This window comes from Leptopilina heterotoma, unplaced genomic scaffold (genome assembly GCF_015476425.1).
Source record: "Leptopilina heterotoma isolate Lh14 unplaced genomic scaffold, ASM1547642v1 Lhet_61, whole genome shotgun sequence".
Classification (NCBI taxonomy): Eukaryota; Metazoa; Arthropoda; class Insecta; order Hymenoptera; family Figitidae; genus Leptopilina; species Leptopilina heterotoma.
In genome coordinates, this window is record NW_025111142.1 from 184298 (window position 1) to 203073 (window position 18776).

The following is an 18776-nucleotide window of genomic DNA, read 5'->3' on the forward strand; positions in this document are numbered from 1 at the left end:
TTATATTGTTAGATTTCCGAAAAGTGTATTTAGAAAAATTGATAACAAAAAAGGATGAAAAAAATTTGAAGAGAATTTCTGAGACTATTTTATTTTATTTTAGCCAAAGTATAAACCGAATTGTGTGGCAAATTGCCTTTCAAAATTTATCGAGAGTGAAGAAAAATAAATTATTTTACAATATCAATATTGTAAAGAGGTTGTTTTTCTCAAATATAATTTGGAATTTTTTTTTCGTCCAACAATCTAATTTTTTTAATCGACGCTTTCCTAGTTATTAAAGACGTCGCTGTCCGGTTCATTGAAAAGACGAATTATCCGGCAATAGAGTGAAAAAGAAAGGCAAGGAAGACAATTTTTAACGAGATAAGAACTGTTACATAATCGCAAAATTTTTTCAATTCATTTACAATTTTTTTCTATTGTCTTTTTTTTAGTTTTAATTTTTCTGGCAGTTTGTTCTTTTTTTTTTAATTGGGTAAATTTTTACAGGAAAAGTCGCCTTATACTAAAGAAAGACACGAGCGAGAGGGACGAGAAACCAGAGATAAACAATATCCTTTTTTCTGCTAGAAATAATTTTTTAATGTGATTAAAAATATTTTTGAGAATAATTTTTTTTAACTATTAATTTTATTTTATTTTTTGTTACTTTAATACTTTTGTTTAATATTTCTTACATTTCTTTGAAAAAAATATAATTTTACACAGTGTTTTTTATTTTTCCTGTAAAATAAATGTTACGTTTGATTTATTTTTTCAATATTTCTTTAATAAAAAAAAGGTCTAAATACGATTATTTCAATTTATTTAAATTTATTTACTTTTCTAATGAAAATAAATTCAATTAAAATTGTTAGTAATTATACTAATAATTTTAATAAAAATTTAATAAAAACTTGATAAAAATATAAATAATAAAATTTAATTAAAATATAATTAATAAAATTTAATAAAAAATAATATTTAATAAAAATATTGATATTGATAAAATATGGTTAAATATTGACGAAAAATTGAATAAAAAAAAATTGTCCTTAATATTGAAATACTAGGAGAAATTCAGATCCAAAACGAAGATGATGCACAACAATGGATGACGTGTGACTTACATTTTTTTTAAGCTACGTTTCAATGTTGTATGTAATTTAAATTAGATTCGGAAACAATAAAAATTAGTGACAGAATCGACTTATTTGTATATTACGTCTTACGTTCAATTTTTATACAATAAATGTATTTGTCGAAAATTGAAATACTTTTTTGCCAGTGAAAAGGAAGAAGAAAACTTATTGTTATTACTTTTTATCTCATCTCTTTTTTTTAATGAGTCTTATTTGAAAAATAAAATCCAAAAAACAAGAAAAATTTTATTAATCGTACTTTTTTTACTACTTATCTATCAATTGGTTTTGTTGTGAAAAATTAACCTTTTAGTATGGCAGAAAGTATAATGATAATTTAAAAAAAAAAAAAAAAAAAAAAAGTGACATTAAATTTTAATGATAAAAATTAATTTTAAAAATTATTTACTATTTATTGATTTTTCATAATGGAAAAGAATGAAAATATGGATATTATTAAGGGAGGAGAAAATAACAAAATTATTATATTTGAACAAATAGATTTTATTTCTATTATTCATCATAATATTAATACATTTTTCTTTATTTTTTATTAATTTTTAATTACCCTTGATGACGGTTCAAAAGATTTAGACAATAGTCAGTCATCAACTGTAGATCTCTAAAAAAGAAAAATAAATAGTATGTAAATAAGTTTTTAATAAAAAAAATTATCAAATTAATAGAAATTTTTTCATTAAAAACTTTTTAACATAAATCGAATTTTCAAATTATTTTAATTTAATAATAATTGAAAAATAATTGAATTTTATAAAGAGTCGCATTCTAATGTATTCATGTTTTTTAGTGCGATTAATAATTAAAATTTTTAATAGTTAATTTAAAAAAAGAGACACATTTAAAATTTTTTTATTAAAATTGAATTTTTGTCAAGTTTTTTTTTTTTGAAAATTCTGAAAAATAAGATTTTTGAAATTTTTCAATTCTGTTGTTTCGAGATAATTGAATTTTTATAAACAAATAATTGACAATTTTTGAAATAATTATAATTTCTTTACATTCTATTAAAAATAATTAAATTCTTTTAAAGAATTTTATTTAAATTTTTCGAAAATAATCAAGGGAAGTTAGTCACCGTAATTATAATTTTATTATCAAAAATTTCGACGCAACATAAAATATATTCAATTATTTTCATGAATACTAAAATTCATCATAGAATTTCAATTACTTTTAATACAATTTTAATCGAATTCCTCGAAAAATGTAATTATTCGTAGAAATTTTTATTAAAATTCGTCGAAGGAATTCAATTATTTCCATAAATAGCAAAATTCTTCAGATTTACTTGAATTTACTAAATTTTTTTTGAATATTATTTTTAAATCAAAATTCTTCACAAGAATTCAATTATTTTCATAAATTTCCATAAAATTCTAAAAAAAAAAACAATTCAATTATTTTCAAAAGCAATAAAATTCTTCGCAGAAATTCAATTATGTATAAAAATTTGTTTCTTAATTTCTCCTCAAAATTTCAATTATCTTTATAAATAATTAAATTCTTCTACACAATAAAAATCAATTATTTTCAAAAACATTAATAAAATTCTACGAAAACATTGAATTATTTTCATAAATAATAATATTCTTTGAAAGGATTCAATTACTTTTATAAAAACAGTAAAATTCTTTGCATAAATTTAATTAGTATCATTACATTTTTATAAAATTGAATTAATCAAATTTTCAATTATAATTATAAACAGACAAAATTATTTTTAAAAATTTGAAAAAATGAAATGGATAATCTGTTAATTACCCATCGTAACTAAGACGTAGTTGTAGTAAATGAATCGTCAGGAATTGTAGATCTCTAAAACAAAAAACCTTCTGTAAATAAAGATTTTAAGCATTTTTAAAAATTTACTGAACTTAGAAAGTAAAATTCATTTCTTTATCATCTGTTACATAAAAATTGAAATGGATCATCTGTTTTTTACCTTCGGTAACCATGTCATAGTAGGATTCGATAAATCGTCAGGATTTGCCGATCTCTAAAATTGAAAAACTTCTTTTGATTTGAAGAAGTATACTTTTTACTGAATTTAAAAACTAAAATATTGATTTCTTCACCATCGGATACATAAAAATTGTCATGGATTGTTTATTACCCATCGTAACCAAGGCGTAGTTGTGGTAGATGAATCGTCAGGATTTGCAGATCTCTAAAATTAAAAAACTTCTGTAGATGAAGATTTGAAGCATTTTTGTAAATTTATTGATCTTAGAAAGTAAAATTGATTTCTTCACCATCTATGTTACATAAAAATTGTCATGGATTGTTTATTACCCATCGTAACCAAGACGTAGTTGTAGTAGGTGAATCGTCAGGATTTACCGATCTCTAAAATTAAAAAACTTCTTTTGATTTGAAGTATACTTTTTACTGAATTTAAAAACTAAAATATTGATTTCTTCACCATCTGCTACATAAAAATTGTCATGGATTGTTTATTACCCATCGTAACCAAGGCGTAGTTGTGGTAGATGAATCGTCAGAATTTGCAGATCTCTAAAATTAAAAAACTTCTGTAGATGAAGATTTGAAGCATTTTTGTAAATTTATTGATCTCAGAAAGTAAAATTGATTTCTTCACCATCTGTTACATAAAAATTGTCATGGATTGTTTATTACCCATCGTAACCAAGACGTAGTTGTAGTAGGTGAATCGTCAGGAATTGTAGATCTCTAAAACAAAAAACCTTCTGTAAATAAAGATTTTAAGCATTTTTAAAAATTTACTGAAATTAGAAAGTAAAATTCATTTCTTTATCATCTGTTACATAAAAATTGAAGTGGATCATCTGTTTTTTACCTTCGGTAACCATGTCATAGTAGGATTCGATGAATCGTCAGGATTTGCAGATCTCTAAAATTAAAAAACTTCTGTAGATGAAGATTTGAAGCATTTTTGTAAATTTATTGATCTCAGAAAGTAAAATTGATTTCTTCACCATCTGTTACATAAAAATTGTCATGGATTGTTTATTACCCATCGTAACCAAGACGTAGTTGTAGTAGGTGAATCGTCAGGATTTGCAGATCTCTAAAATTAAAAAACTTCTTTTGATTTGAAGTATACTTTTTACTGAATTTAAAAACTAAAATTTTGATTTCTTCACCATTTGTTACATAAAAATTGTTATTGATAATCTGTTTATTACCCATTGTCGCCAAGAAACAGTTGAAGTCAATGAATCGTCAGGATTATCAGATCTCTAAAATAAAAAAATTCTGTAGATGAAGATTTGAAGCATTTATTTAAGTTTACTGAATTTAAAATCTAAAATTGAAATCTTTTTCGTCTGTTACATAAAAATTTAAATGGATGATCTATTTATTACCAATAGTGCCTATGTCGCTGTTGCATTTGATAAATCGTCAGTATATATGAAGTATTTTAAAAGATAGATAAAAAATTTTTCTTAAAGTTTTTATGAATAATTAAATTCTTTTGACAAATTTCTTTAAATTTTTGGAAAATAATTTTTTTGAATTGAATTAAAGAAAGATTTTTTTCAATTTTTGTAAAATAATCTTGTCTGTTTATAATTATAATTGAAAATTTGATGAATTCAATTTTATTAAAATGTCTTGATACTAATTGAATTTCTGCAAAGAATTTTACTATTTATAAAAGTAATTGAATCCTTCCAAAGAATGTTATTATTTATATGAAAATAATTAAATTTTTGCGTAGAATTTTATTAAAATTTTTGAAAATAATTTATTTTCATTGTGGAGAACAATTTAATTATTTATAAAAATAATTGAAATTTTGAGGAGAATTTAAAAAAAAAATTTTTTAAATAATTGAATTTCCACGCAAAATTTTATTACTTTTTGAAAATAATTGAATTCTGTTTTTTAAGAATTTTATGGAAATTTATTAAAATAATCGAATTCTTGTGAAGAATATTTTTTAAAAATAATAGGTATTCAAAAGAATTTAGTAAATCTGAAGAATTTTGCTATTTATCGAAATAATTGAATTCTTGAGAAGAATTTTTTTTTAGTTTCTAGAAATAATTGAATTTTTTCGAGGAATTTTAATAAAATTTTTACGATTAATTACATTTTTCGAGGAATTCGATTAAAATTGTATTAAAAATAATTGAAATTTTGCATTGAATTTTACTACTTATGAAAATAATTGAATATATTTTATATTCAAAAAAAAATTTTTCAAAAAATTGAAATAAAAAACGATTTTTAAAAAGAAATTAAAATTTAATAAAATTTTAATAAAAGTTTTCTATGTCAAGTGAATTTTATTTCTAATAAGGAAAAAATAATTAATTTTTCTTACCCCTTCATTACGTTGACCTTCGGTAGATTCTAGTAGAAGAATACTACCGACAAGAATTAGAATTCCTTGAAAAATTTTCATTTTCAAAATTTTTTTTTTAAATATGATTGAAAATTGAAATAATTCTTCCTTTTTATACCCGTATTTTTTATTATATAACTATAAAAAGATACTATCAAAAAATTCCTATATCCAACGTGCTGAAAGAACTATAAATATTTATTTCTTTTTTTTGTAACTGATTAGAAAAATATTTTCTCAACTTTTCTTTAATTACTTTTGAAATAATAAAATACTGTTTAATTTTATATTCTATTAATTTCTCTTTCTACAGGAATTTTGACACCAAATCGGATATCATTTTGCATCTTAAATTGTTTTTAAAAATATTTTTCTTTCCTTATCGAAATTTGTGTTTTTAAAATAAAAAATGTATTAATTTTAAATTTACAAATTCTTAAGATTCATTTTTTAATAATGTGTGATATTATTTTAAAAATTTAAATCTTTTGATAGAATTCTATTATATTTACAACGAATTTTAATTATGAGACATTGAATAAAAATAGTTTTTCAATATTTTCCAAAAATATTTTTATTTTATAAAAGTATTATTTCTTTAAAAGAATTGAAATTTTTTTCCAAACGAACAAAATCTATTGTTTTAAAATCGTAAAAAGTAATAAAAAAGATATGCGATACAAATATCTCTTTTCAGAATTTTGAATTTTAATATAGAAAAAATTTATTTACTGTTTAAAACGTTTAAAAAGTTGGTAAATAAAAAAAACGTAATATAACCTTCATGTGACATTGGAAATATATTATGTGAATTACAATTGCTTTATAAAGCATTTTTAAAAAAAATTGTTAATTATTTAATATTTCACATTTTTTACTTTTATTAAAAAAATAGAAACTTAAAATTTATGATTATTTTACTTTTTTATAGGGAATTTGACACCGAATTAAATTGAAAATAATTTTACGTCTTAAATTTCTTTTGAATTAATATTTTTCTTTCAAAAAAAAATTTTTTATTAATATAAAATTTACAAATTCTTAAAATTCTTTTTTTTATGTTCACTTTTATTATTTAAATTTCAAATTTTTTGTTACTTATTATTTTTTGTTTAGAACGAATCTTATTAGGAAACATTGAATAAAACTAATTTTTGAATATTTAAAAATTGTTTTGAATAAATATTTTTATTTTATAAAAGTTAATTTCTAGAAATTTGAAATTTTTTCCAAACGCAAAAAAATTGTTTTAAAATCATAAAAGCGTGAAAAGTAATAAAATGCATACGATATAAATGTTTTCTTTTCACAATTTCGAACGTGTTCTATATTGAAATTTATTTACTTTTTAATAGTTTTGTAAATAAAAAAAAGTGTAATCTATGTAACATTGGAAAATATTTCTAAAAGTTTATTTTAATATTTAACATTTTTCACTTTCATTAAAAAAAATCGTTTCTATTTTTTTTGAATTCACTTTTATTAAAAAAAATCGTTTCTATTTTTTTGAATTCACTTTCATTAAAAAAACGTTTCTATTTTTTAATGAAAGTGAATAATTAAGATTTGAAAAAAATTTATGAAAATTTGAAACTATTGATATAATTATCGAAATAATTATAAATACTATAAATATAATCTTAAATAGAATTGTAAAATTTGTTTATTGATAAATCTTTGTTGAAAAGATTAAATATAAAAGAAAATTAAAAATCAAAATAGTTTTCACAATATTTTGATCGATTACAATAAATATTTCTATTTTTTTTTTGTTTCCCCTCATAGACTATTAATTTAATACAATGACATGAAAAAAAAGGGAAACAAATTTACGTAAAAAAAAAATACTGTAAAAAAATAAAATTTCTACATTATGACGAAGTAATGTAGTCGAAAAAATACTGATCGGCTTTTGTACTTTCTTCCTCAAGGCGTTTCAGTCTCATTTTTGCGTCCTGAATTAAATCCTCAGTCGAACTACTCTCACTCACAATTGTACTATTTTTCGTTAATTGAATGACTGGATTTGGCAGTTCTAAAATATTTCTCTTCACCAATTGCGTCTCTTCCATTTGCCTCGAGAGACGAACGGCTCTCAATGTTAATTGTTCAATTCGCGCCTGTTGCTGTTTCACCAAACTATTTAATTCCTCATTTTCACGGCAGAGATTCGTGAAACTCTCGAAATCCGTTTGCGTATGCATATCGCGATAATCATTTTTATTTAACGTTGGAAATTCTCTTTTTACTTTTAATAATTCGTCCCGTAATTTTTGCAAGTCTGTCTCAAACTTTCTATAACTGTCCCTCTCCTTTTCTAATCTGAAAAAAGAGAAAAAAAATGGAATTGAATAGAAAAGCATTTTTTTTCGATTATTTAAATGCTAGAATTATTAATTCTAAAACAAAAGTGTTACAATTTCTTTTTGATTTTATCAAATTTTATTGAAATAAATGTATTTTTTTACTTTTAAAAATACTTTTAATTTGTCGCGAAAAAAAATTATTTTCATAAAAATATTTAAGTAGATAATTTTGCAAAAGAATTCACTTATCTCGATAAACAAAACAAAATTCTACCCATAAAATCAATTTTAAGAAATTTTAATAAAATTCTTTTCTAAAATTCAATTATTTTGATAAATATCGAAATTCATGACAAGAATTCAATTATTTTTAAAAAGTAATAAATTTTTTTGCCAAAATTCAATTATTTTCAAAAATATTAAACTTTTTCGAAGAAATTCAATTATTTTTAAAAATTTTAACGAATATCTCGTCAAGAATTCAATTATCTTTATAAATAGCAAAAATGTTCGCCAAAAATTCAATTATTTTCAAAAATTAAATAAAATTCTTAGCAAAATTTCAATTCTTTTCAAAAATTAAATCAAATTCTTTGGAAATTTCAATTATTTTTAAAACTTTTAATAAAATTCTTGGCAAAATTTCAATTATTTTTTAAAATAACAATATTCATGCAAAAGAATTCAATTATTTTTAAAAATAATAACATTCTTCGAAGAAATTCAATTATTTTCAAAAATTAAATCAAATTCTTTACAAAATTTCAATTATTTTCAAAAATTAAATAAAATTCTTTGCAAAATTTCAATTATTTTCAAAAATTAAATGAAATTCTTTGCAATATTTCAATTATTTTCAAAAATTAAATAAAATTCTTTGGAAATTTCAATTATTTTCAAAAATTTTAATAAAATTCTTGGCAAAATTCAATTATTTTTAAAAATAACAACATTTATTACAAGAATTCAATTATTTTCAAAAATAATAAAATTCTTTAAAGAAATTCAATTATTTTCAAAAATTAAATAAAATTCTTTGCAAAATTTCAATTATTTTCAAAATTAAATAAAATTGTTTGCAAAAATTCAATTATTTTCAAAAATTAAATAAAATTCTTAGCAAAATTTCAATTATTTTCAAAAATTAAATAAAATTCTTTAGAAATTTCAATTATTTTCAAAAATTTTAATAAAATTCTTGACAAAATTCAATTATTTTTAAAAATAACAATATTCATCAAAAGAATTTAATTATTTTCAAAAATAATAACATTCTTCGAAGAAATTCAATTATTTTCAAAAATTAAATAAAATTCTTTGCAAAATTTCAATTATTTTCAAAAATTAAATAAAATTCTTTGAAAAATTTTTATTATTTTGAAAAATTAAATAAAATTCTTTGGAAATTTTAATTATTTTCAAAAATTTTAATAAAATTCTTGGCAAAATTCAATTATTTTTAAAAATCACATTATTCATTACAAGAATTCAATTATTTTCAAAAATAATAAAATTCTTTAAAGAAATTCAATTATTTTTAAAAATTAAATAAAATTCTTTGCAAAATTTCAATTATTTTCAAAAATTAAATAAAATTCTTAGCAAAATTTAAATTCTTTTCAAAAATTAAATAAAATTCTTGTCAAAATTCAATTATTTTCAAAAATAATAACATTCTTCAAAGAAATTCAATTATTTTTAAAAATTAAATAAAATTCTTTGCAAAATTTCAATTATTTTTAAAAATAATAAAATTCTTTGAAGAAATTCAATTATTTTTAAAAATTTTATCGAATATGTCATCAAGAATTCAATTATCTTTATAAATAGCAAAAATTAACATAATATTTAACTATTTTAAAAAATCATTTAAATTATTAATTTAAATATTTACTTAATAAAAATTATTTAAGTTTTGAACAGTTTAATACAGAAATTAAAACAAAATCGCAACTAAAATTTTTCAAAACAAGTTAAATTCCCGTAAATAATTTAAAAACTTTAAATAAAATTTCCAATTAATTGAAATTTCATCGAATTTTATTGAAATAAATGTTATTTTTTTATTTTTTAAAATTATTTTGTAAAAATAATTGTATTTTTGAAGAATTCTATAACCAAAAAAATTGGAAAATAATTGAATTTTAGAAAAATTTAGAATTTAATTTTTCGAGTTTATTTTTACCATATTTTTCAGTTTTTAAGTTACTTTTTGCTAGTTTTTAAAAATCTATAAAGCAAAAAAGAAACTTTATTATCAAGTGCAAAGCCTGGTTTTGTGAAAAAAAATTTTTTTTAGAGACAATAAAAATTAAATATGCACCTAATTGCTTCTTGGGAGAGAAGTTTCTCCTTCATTGCGAGTTCCATATCTTTTTGAATAATTCTCTGCTCCTCTTTTCCTCTTTCTTGATGAAAATTTTTCTCCTTCGTTTGAACATTGTACATTAATTCCTGAGCTTCTTGTAATTTCTTCTGCAATAACGAAAGTTGACGATCAACGATAATTGCCTGTTCTCTTAATTTTTTCTCCTTCTCCTTCAATTCTAAATCGAAAATTTCCTTTTGCTTGAATAATCTTTTTGTCGCCGATGCCACTTTTTCTTCTCTAGTTTCCTCTCTCTCGGTTTGAGTCGCATTCTCGCGGACATTTTTCAAAACTTTAGTCACTTTGCATTTTTCTCCAATTTCATCAATTTTCAATGAAGAAAATTGACGATGAGAATTTAAAATACATAGTAAAAGTGGTTCTTCAGTTTCTGAATATTTGGAAATAATTGACAGTCCTTCGGGTTCGTCTGATTTTATTCCCAGAGTGTCAAGTGTATGCGTCACATAATCATTTTGCAAACGTTGCTTATTCTCGTTTTCATTGGAATTGCTTGACACTTGTCGGGCAAAATTCACAAGTAAAGGCGCTTCGCTTGCAAAAACTGACAATGAACAGGCGTAATTTCTGTCGAAGAGATATTCTGCAATTAATAAATCGTGAACGTATTGCTTTGCCGATTTTGGTCGATTACTCTCGCATTTTAATGAATCTTTATTTTTTAAAGCATTTACCAAATTTTGACGCAAATGTGTCCGTATGTTCCCGATTATTCCACATTTATCGAACCTGTGAAAATTTTCAAATTCTTTAATTTTATCTGTAATTTTAATAATTACGAAAAAAAATTTGTTAGTAAATTTTACGAAACAATACTTTTTATTGTTTTCAAATCACTGAATTATCGTTTCTAAAAAAAATTAATACAAAACCTTCAAACTTAAAATAACAATATTCATAAAAAAATTCAATTATTTTCAAAAATAATAAAATTTTTGAAAAAATTCAATTATTTTTAAAAATGTTAATAAAATTCTTTTACAAAATTCAATTATTTTGATAAATATCAAAATTCATGATAAGAATTCAATTCTTTTGAAAAGTAATAAAATCCTTTTCAGAAATTCAATTATTTTCAAAAATAATAAAATTCTTAGAAAAAATTCAATTATTTAAAAAAATTTTAATAAAATTCTTTTCCCAAAATTGAATTATTTTGATAAATATAAAAATTTATGACAAAAATTCAATTCTTTTGAAAAGTAATAAAATCCTTTGCAGAATTCAATTATTGAAATTCATGACAAGAATTTGAGAAGTAATAAAATCCATTGCAGAAATTCAATTATTTTCAAAAATTTTAACGATTATCTTGTCAAGAATTCAATTATCTTTATAAATACGCAAAAATTTTCACCAGAAATTCAATTATTTTCAAAAATTAAATAAAATTCTTAGAAAAATTTCAATTAATTTCAAAAATTTTAATAAAATTCTTGGCAAAATTCAATTATTTTTATAAATAACAATATTCATCGAAATAATTCAATTATTTTCAAAAATAATAGAATTCTTTGAAGAAATTCAATTATTTTTGAAAATTTTTTTAAAATTCTATTCAAAAATTCAATTATTTTGATAAATATCAAAATTTATTATAAGATTATTCAATTCTTTTGAAAAGTAATAAAATACTTTGCAGAAATTAAATTATTTTCAAATTTTTTTAAAAATTCTCCTTAAAAATTAAATTATCCTTATAAAGAGGTAGTAAAATTCTTTTCTAGAATTAAATTTATTATTTTTAAAAATTTTAATAAAATCCTTGGCAAAATTCAATTATTTAAACAAAAGTTTAATTCTTCTCATGAATTATTATTTAAATTCCACTCAGAAATTTGATTATTTTTTTGAAAAATTTTAATAACTTTTTTCCTTGAATAATAAAAATATTGTTTTGTTATAAGAAGCATAAATACATAATATTCTGGCTTTTTTATTAGAATAATAATTTTAAAAAACTTTACGATCGTTACTGTTGTAAAAATTTTGAAAAGTTATAAAATGTTTACTTTCGTGTTCAACTTAAAAAACAAAACAAGTTCCTTTGTTATTTTTAATATAGTAGATAAACAAATATTTGCATGTTTATAAAGGGTTAAAGTGTAAAATATAAAAATTTTTAGAAAAAAGTAAACTTTTTATTGATAAAAAATACATACCAGGAATAAACGGTTGAATAATAATCATTTTCCATGATAATACTTATTTTTGACTGAACAAAAAATATAGTAAAAAAAAAATTTTCCTTTTTTTGTAGTAAAAATAATACTGTTAAAGGTGCTTAATTTAATATACAAAAGATTTATTCAACTGTCACTGACTGTCACACAAACAATCTGTCACAACAAAACATTTTTTAACAGTTTAACTTCTGCTAGAAATTGTGAACTGCGCTTGCGCCAATGCAGGGCTGTGACTCTTGTTATTTTTCAAATTTATTCACTATTATCTTGCTATTATTATTAATATTACAATTACACTACTAGAAGAGATGAAAATTAATAAAGTAGTATTTAATAATTAATATAATATGTAAATATACTGTATAATTATAAATTATAATTAATTGAAACTTAGATAAATATACTAGATGCGGCGAGGGTCGATGGTGGGGACTACCGATATATATAGCATACTAAATTTTCAGTGTATGTTAGTGCTGCCCTCTTCAACTTTTCGCCGTTTCCAAGGATACCGCTTGGAAATCGCGTTTTTTGAGTCGTGAAAGGCTAGAATTTCATTTCTCGCCAATATCACTACTTTTCTTTTTTGAAAACAACGTGTTTTTCAATAAAAACTAATCAATCAATTTTTTAAAATAAAATTTTTTAAAATAAAGAACTTTTAATTTAAAATAAAAAAACCTAATTATTATTTTTAATTAACTTTCTTATAAATAAAATAAAATATTTTGATTATTTCATTGTAATTAATTTCCTTTGTAATAAAAAGTTATTAATTATTTTTTTAATTAAAACAAAATTTTTTAATTATTAATTAAATTAATTAATTTAGTTATTAAATGTATTATTAAAATAATTTATTTAATTATTAAATTAATTATTAATTAATTTTTTTAATTAGCTAAATAACCCCACATAACCTTGGAGTGCGGAATCCAAGGTATCTGTAGGCAGATTTCCCAAAATTCCCTAAGCAAAAAAAAATAATAATAATAACATGGTTGCCACAAAATCTAGATTTCAAAATTCCAGGCTTTTTCCAGGTTTTCCAGGTTAAAAATATTAAAAATTCCAGGTTCAAATTTAGGAATTATTTGTGATGAAAAAACAAGTATTTTACAAAACAGTGTTGACAATATTCATTATTATATAGTTATAAATTAATGTTCTCTTAAACAGTTAAAATCACAAGCATTTTTATGTTTATTTTTCTGAAAGTGATACTTTTGATATTCGATTTTTCAATTTATTTTTTTTTTAAATTATATGGTTTTTTCTATTGAAACTACTTTATTTCATACTCAAAAGTAAGAATTTTTTTTATAAATATTATATAGAAAAATTAAACATCAGACCATTAACTTTATTTTAATGTGCATTCACATTTTTTTATAATATTTTTAATGTATAAAAACATCATTAATCATCGTGAAGTAATTTTAACTTAAACTGAAGACAAAATTTAAACATTTTTATCACATATAAAACGGAGGTACAAAAATTTTTAAAATGCACATAATGATAGAAAAACATTGTATTTCTTAACACTATTTTTAAAAAAAATTTAAGAGTTGGAAAAAAACCATAAAAATTTAGTTCTCTTATAAATTATAAATTTTTACTATAAAAATGGTTAATAATATTATTAGAGAGTAGATTCTATAAAATTAATCGAGATATCAAAAATGTCACTTTCCTTTTTTTAGAACAATCTTAACAACATTTTTCACAGTTTCAGTCAATAATTAAAAAAAAAAAAATTAATTTAAAGAGAAAACATGGAAAAGGGAAATTGCATGTTAACATTTTTAAAGAAAAAAAAACATGTTGAATGGAATTTTTCTTAATATCTTTCATTAACCCAAAAAAATTCCAGAAATTCGTTCAAATTCCATGCTAATTCCAGGTTTTCCATATCCTTTTTCAATTTCCATGCTATTTCCAGGTTTTCCAGGTTGTGTGGCAACCATGAATAAGAATAAAAATAATTTAAAAAAAAATAAAAACAAAATTAATAGATAATTATAATGTTTATTATAATGTAATGACTCGATAGAGTTTGAAGCTCAGTTTAAAATTTGACGTTGCAATTTAAAATACGTAGATATTTTTACTTAATTTGAGAAATTACATATTTTTATTTTATTAATTTATTTTATTATGAATTATTCTATTGTGAACCGTTATTTATTTATTTATTTATGGTATTTTATTATTTATTTTGCATGTGCTATTTATTATTTTTATTTATTATTAATTTTCATAATTGTATTTTTAATGTTTCATAAATTATAATTTTTTTTTATTAATTAATTTTTAATTTGTTATTAACTTGTTACTAATTTTATTATTGATTATTATTTTTCACAATTTTAAATTTAAAAAATTTTTTTCAATTATTTTTAAATTTATTTGATGAATATTAAGTTTTTTATAATTTTCTTTTACTCGAGACTCTACTCCATCGTCAGGGCATAAAAATTTAAGTCTTCATCTATTTTAATTATATTATTTTTTGGTAAGATAATTATCCATTAATTTTTATTTTTATTTATTTATTGTTAAATTATTTTTATTTTAATCATGTAAATAATTTTTATTATTATTTTAATTTTGTATATTTTTTTGGATAAACTTCCTGAAGAGGAAATCATTTAGATTTCTGAATTTTAATTTAAAAATTGTGTTTAATAGAATGGGAAAGGCTAAAAAAATACATAAAGTTTGAAAAATGAGGAATATTTTATATTAAACGATAATAAAATTTCTATAGTGCAAAAATTTTTTAATTTTTAAACAAATAGTTTCTGTCTGAAAAAATTTTACACTGAAAAAAATTTATTTGATTCAAAATAAAAAAAATTAAAAAAAAAAATAAAAAATAAAAATTAATTAATAATAAATATATATATTAATAATAATAATAATAATAATAATAATAATAATAATAATAATAATAATAATAATAATATTAATAATATATATATTAATAATTAATTAATTATAACTAATTGACCGTTCAATTAAATTAATGTAAAATGTAAAATTTTTCTTTTGAAAATTGTTGATTGAGAAATGTTTAAAAACATTTGTTTGGAAAAATCGCCCCCAAAAAGTGTTTTCCCGCGTTTCATATCTCACTCCTAAATAATTAGAGATACTTAGTTCCGATTTATCATGAAAATTAGGGGAATTCATGATGATAAACAATATTCTCGGAATTTGCAAGTAATTTTTAAAATAAATATTGAAAAACAAAATAACAAAAGTTGGATTTTTGGCGAAAGTGAGAGACAATACGGCGGCGAGCACACAGACAAGTGGATCTATGTGTCAGTGGTCAAGGAGGTGGCGCCGATTCTCGGAAGTGGCCGCGACTTTAACTAAGGAAATGTATTATAACCTCGCAAATTACTCCACTTTAAATCGTTAATAACGTTAATAAAATAATTTTCTCGCAAAATTTTATCCTCTCGAAATGAGACCGTGATATCAAACCGTTCAAAACCGTTTCTCTATATTTACCAAAAAACCCTGACTGAAAATATTCTTTTCTTATTTATTTTTAAATGAGAACGCGATTGAACGCGATCACGAAAACATTATTTTTTCCCGGATTCACACATTTAAATATACAACGAAATAAAAGAATTTAATTTACTATATTTAATTATATATAGTTAAGAAAAACAACAATTTTTTTTATAAATTGTATACAATTTTAATCTTAAATTTGAATGAGAAATGATCGCTTTGTTAGTATTTTCAAACACTTCCGCCTTTAATAGACCGAAGATTGACGAAGTAATCCGATTGGTCCGATTATAAGAGGCCCACGAAGGGCACATGTGGGCACATGATCTACACTAACGCCACCCTGGATTCATGTGCCTAAACTAACGCCTCGCCGCATCTAGTATATTTATCTAAGATTGAAATATAAAATTCTTGAATGAAAGAAAACTGTTGTGAACGAACCTTTAGACAGTAAAAGTACATTTATGTTGGTAATCCTGCTCAGAATTGGCAAAAGGAAAACCGCAAAACTGAATTACTGAACAAAACTAACGGTTATGAAAAAGTCAAGAAGGAAAAAGTACAAGGAAGTTGTGAAAGAAATTTAGAAAATAGCCCCTCCAATTCATAGTTTAATAAATAATTTATATTTCACTAAGATTTATTAAATACTACAAAAATATTATTTAATATAAATCTTGAAATTATAACAAAAATACAAAAAATTAAACCATTTTCGTTAAAAATAAAATAAAAAGAAATAAAAAGGAATATTCGTTAATTTTTGCAGAATTACACGGACGCATTCCTCGATCTGATAAACAAGCACATGATTCAATTGTGTGTCCATCTACCTAAAAAATTTTTATTTAAGAATTATTATTTTTTACCAACTAATAAACAAGTTGCTTTTTCAATTTTTCCCTAAACAATAAAATTTTTGTCGCATTAACTCGGGAGTAATCGTGCATTTCAACATTTTCTTAATTATTATAGGTTAGGTTTTTATTAATTTATTTTATAAATTTTATTAAAAATTCCTTTTTATTTTTTTAAAATAAAAAAAAAATTTATTGAACGTATGAATATAAAAAATAAAATTTTAATAGTGATTCCTCTCCACATTTTATAAAATGGAATGAATTTGATATTTTACTGAGTATACCGAATCTTAACAAACGATTATTATCAGAAATGTTTTTCATAAAAGAAGAAGAAGGAGAAAATAGTTTAAATAAAATGACTGACTTGGATAATTTTGATAAATCGTATGAAATGATTTTAAATTTTATTTCTAGTAATTTAACGTAATAGGATACTCATTGTGTTCATTCTTATTTTATCTCTTGATCGTATTACTGTATATTACTCATTTTATTTATTTCTATTGTTTGTTTATTAATTTTCATAATTTTATTAATTATTTATTGATTCTTTGCTATTTTTATTTTTTACTAATTTCATTTTTATTTCTCTTTATGTTTAAAATTTAATTCTTTTTTGGATTTTTTCAATTTTTTTCTTTGATTTTAGTTTATTAATTTTTAACTTTCATTATAATTTTTCTGACTCCATAAATCTATTCGAGTATTAATTATAAAAAAATTTTTTATGTCTTGTCTTCGTTTATTTGACTTTTAATTTTTGGTAAGATAATTATTAATTATTATTAATACATAAATTTTTTTAAATAAAAAAAATAAATTTTTAATTTAATTTTAATTTTTTTTTTTTAATTTTTAATTTTTTTTTTTTTTTTTTTTTTTTATTATTTAATTATTAATTATTATTAATACATAAATTTTTTTAAATAAATACCTGTTGTGTATAACAATTCGATGTAATTGCTGTGGTCTTATCCTCTATCATTTTTCCACAAAAGTGCGTACTATTAATAACTAAAATTTAATAAAATACTATTATTATTAAATTTCTTAAAATTAAATTATTATTAAATTTTTTTAAATTAAATTATTATTATAAATTCTTTATAAAAATATACATTTACCAGCATTATTGTAAATAAATGTATGTTTTATACACACATAACCAGGATTCATGGAACAAGTGTATTGATCTTTATTTGACCATAAATCTGTTAATATCGGTGGAGTTGCTGAAAATTATTTTTAAACATTTAAATTCACTTATTCTCTATGTGGTACAATTCATTTTTCTATATTGTGAATAAAATAATAACAAAGAAGATAATTTGTTTTAAAATAATAATAATGAAATAAATAGCAATACTTTAAAAAAAAAGGTTTCTTTTAAATTAATTATGAATAAAATACAAAATACTATCAAAAAGAATAAAAAAAAATATTTAAAAAAAAGTTAAAATTTTTAAATTTTAAAAATGAAATTTTACAACTAAAGTAGAATTTCATGAGCAACTGAAAATCAATTTAATTAAAAATGTTACTAAGTATCCACTTACAAGAATTAAAAAATGGTTTAACACATGGAGTATTCTTAATTATGGAACAATTGACTTTTGAATTGTCAACCATTGGTCCCAACCACGTAAATCTAAAACAATAAGCAGACGGCTCTTGTGCTAAAATTTCCACATCTGAAATAAAAAGAATTTCATTAAAATTTAATTTTTATTTCCATTTTGTAATTTTAATCACAAGCATAGAATGTTTTTGAAATAGAATTTTTTAATAAACTTATTTAACAAAATTATAAAAATAATTACCTTGAAGTTTGAGAAAAATGAAAAAAATAAAGGAACATGTTAAATACATTTTCACTATGTCACATATTTAATACTGATTAAATTATCTTTCACTTTCATGGTTAATAGAATGATAAGTATTATCTGCTAATCTATCAATTTTGCCTATAGATAAATGCTATTTCTTTTGTTGTCATTTAAAATTTATCTTTTTTTTA

The 18776-nt window shown here is 20.6% G+C and overlaps 4 protein-coding genes across 10 annotated transcripts in view; 1 reads left to right on the forward strand and 3 right to left on the reverse strand.

Annotated features, from left to right (window-relative positions):
• The window catches only part of LOC122509608 (THO complex subunit 2), a 30834-nt gene extending 29584 nt beyond the window's left edge, over nucleotides 1–1250 (forward strand). Inside the window, exons 28-29 of the mRNA XM_043623792.1 lie at nucleotides 493–554; nucleotides 1053–1250. Coding sequence (XP_043479727.1) covers nucleotides 493–554; nucleotides 1053–1083 — 93 coding nt within the window. The 3' untranslated portion in view covers nucleotides 1084–1250. The remainder of the gene's footprint in view (nucleotides 1–492; nucleotides 555–1052) is intronic.
• Nucleotides 1251–1607: 357 nt separating this feature from the next.
• Nucleotides 1608–5608, reverse strand: LOC122509596 (cell wall protein DAN4-like). 6 transcript variants are annotated; one of them, XM_043623771.1, is made up of 11 exons: nucleotides 5458–5606; nucleotides 4313–4366; nucleotides 4141–4194; nucleotides 3964–4017; nucleotides 3783–3836; nucleotides 3606–3659; nucleotides 3438–3491; nucleotides 3259–3312; nucleotides 3088–3141; nucleotides 2907–2960; nucleotides 1608–1746 (listed from the first exon to the last, which is right to left on the reverse strand). In XM_043623771.1, the coding sequence occupies exons 1-10, from the start codon at nucleotides 5536–5538 to the stop codon at nucleotides 2916–2918; spliced, it is 558 nt and encodes a 185-aa protein (XP_043479706.1). In that variant the 5' UTR covers nucleotides 5539–5606; the 3' UTR covers nucleotides 1608–1746; nucleotides 2907–2915. The 6 variants fall into 6 exon arrangements, with proteins under 6 accessions (XP_043479706.1, XP_043479709.1, XP_043479708.1 ...); XM_043623774.1 differs by lacking the exon at nucleotides 3606–3659 and having other exon boundaries at nucleotides 5458–5608; XM_043623773.1 differs by lacking the exon at nucleotides 3438–3491 and having other exon boundaries at nucleotides 5458–5608.
• A 1637-nt stretch (nucleotides 5609–7245) lies between these two features.
• Nucleotides 7246–12683, reverse strand: LOC122509599 (golgin subfamily A member 6-like protein 2). Of its 2 annotated transcripts, XM_043623782.1 has the most exons (4): nucleotides 12336–12683; nucleotides 10848–10902; nucleotides 10108–10756; nucleotides 7246–7800 (listed from the first exon to the last, which is right to left on the reverse strand). In XM_043623782.1, the coding sequence occupies exons 2-4, from the start codon at nucleotides 10891–10893 to the stop codon at nucleotides 7350–7352; spliced, it is 1146 nt and encodes a 381-aa protein (XP_043479717.1). In that variant the 5' UTR covers nucleotides 10894–10902; nucleotides 12336–12683; the 3' UTR covers nucleotides 7246–7349. The 2 variants fall into 2 exon arrangements, with proteins under 2 accessions (XP_043479717.1, XP_043479716.1); XM_043623781.1 differs by having other exon boundaries at nucleotides 10108–10902.
• Nucleotides 12684–16546: 3863 nt separating this feature from the next.
• Nucleotides 16547–18702, reverse strand: LOC122509634. Its single transcript, XM_043623833.1, has 5 exons — nucleotides 18580–18702; nucleotides 18316–18450; nucleotides 17884–17991; nucleotides 17694–17773; nucleotides 16547–16729 (listed from the first exon to the last, which is right to left on the reverse strand). The coding sequence occupies exons 1-5, from the start codon at nucleotides 18626–18628 to the stop codon at nucleotides 16601–16603; spliced, it is 501 nt and encodes a 166-aa protein (XP_043479768.1). The 5' UTR covers nucleotides 18629–18702; the 3' UTR covers nucleotides 16547–16600.
• Between the last annotated feature and the right edge of the window lie 74 nt (nucleotides 18703–18776).

Excerpts from the sequence above, each read along its gene's own strand:
- LOC122509596 (XM_043623771.1), bottom strand. The coding sequence starts at position 5,538 with ATGAAAATTTTTCAAGGAATTCTAATTCTTGTCGGTAGTATTCTTCTA. Across the intron at positions 3,837-3,963 it reads CTATGACATGGTTACCGAAG|AGATCTACAATTCCTGACGA; the intron begins GTAAAAAACAGA and ends TTTTTGTTTTAG. Across the intron at positions 3,313-3,437 it reads CTACGTCTTGGTTACGATGG|AGATCTGCAAATCCTGACGA; the intron begins GTAATAAACAAT and ends TTTTAATTTTAG.
- LOC122509599 (XM_043623781.1), bottom strand. The coding sequence starts at position 12,370 with ATGGAAAATGATTATTATTCAACCGTTTATTCCTG. Across the intron at positions 10,903-12,335 it reads TATTCAACCGTTTATTCCTG|GTTCGATAAATGTGGAATAA; the intron begins GTATGTATTTTT and ends AAATTTTCACAG. Across the intron at positions 7,801-10,107 it reads CTCTCCCAAGAAGCAATTAG|ATTAGAAAAGGAGAGGGACA; the intron begins GTGCATATTTAA and ends CTCTTTTTTCAG.
- LOC122509634 (XM_043623833.1), bottom strand. The coding sequence starts at position 18,628 with ATGTATTTAACATGTTCCTTTATTTTTTTCATTTTTCTCAAACTTCAA. Across the intron at positions 18,451-18,579 it reads CATTTTTCTCAAACTTCAAG|ATGTGGAAATTTTAGCACAA; the intron begins GTAATTATTTTT and ends TTTTTATTTCAG. Across the intron at positions 16,730-17,693 it reads CGAATTGTTATACACAACAG|GTAGATGGACACACAATTGA; the intron begins GTATTTATTTAA and ends AAAATTTTTTAG.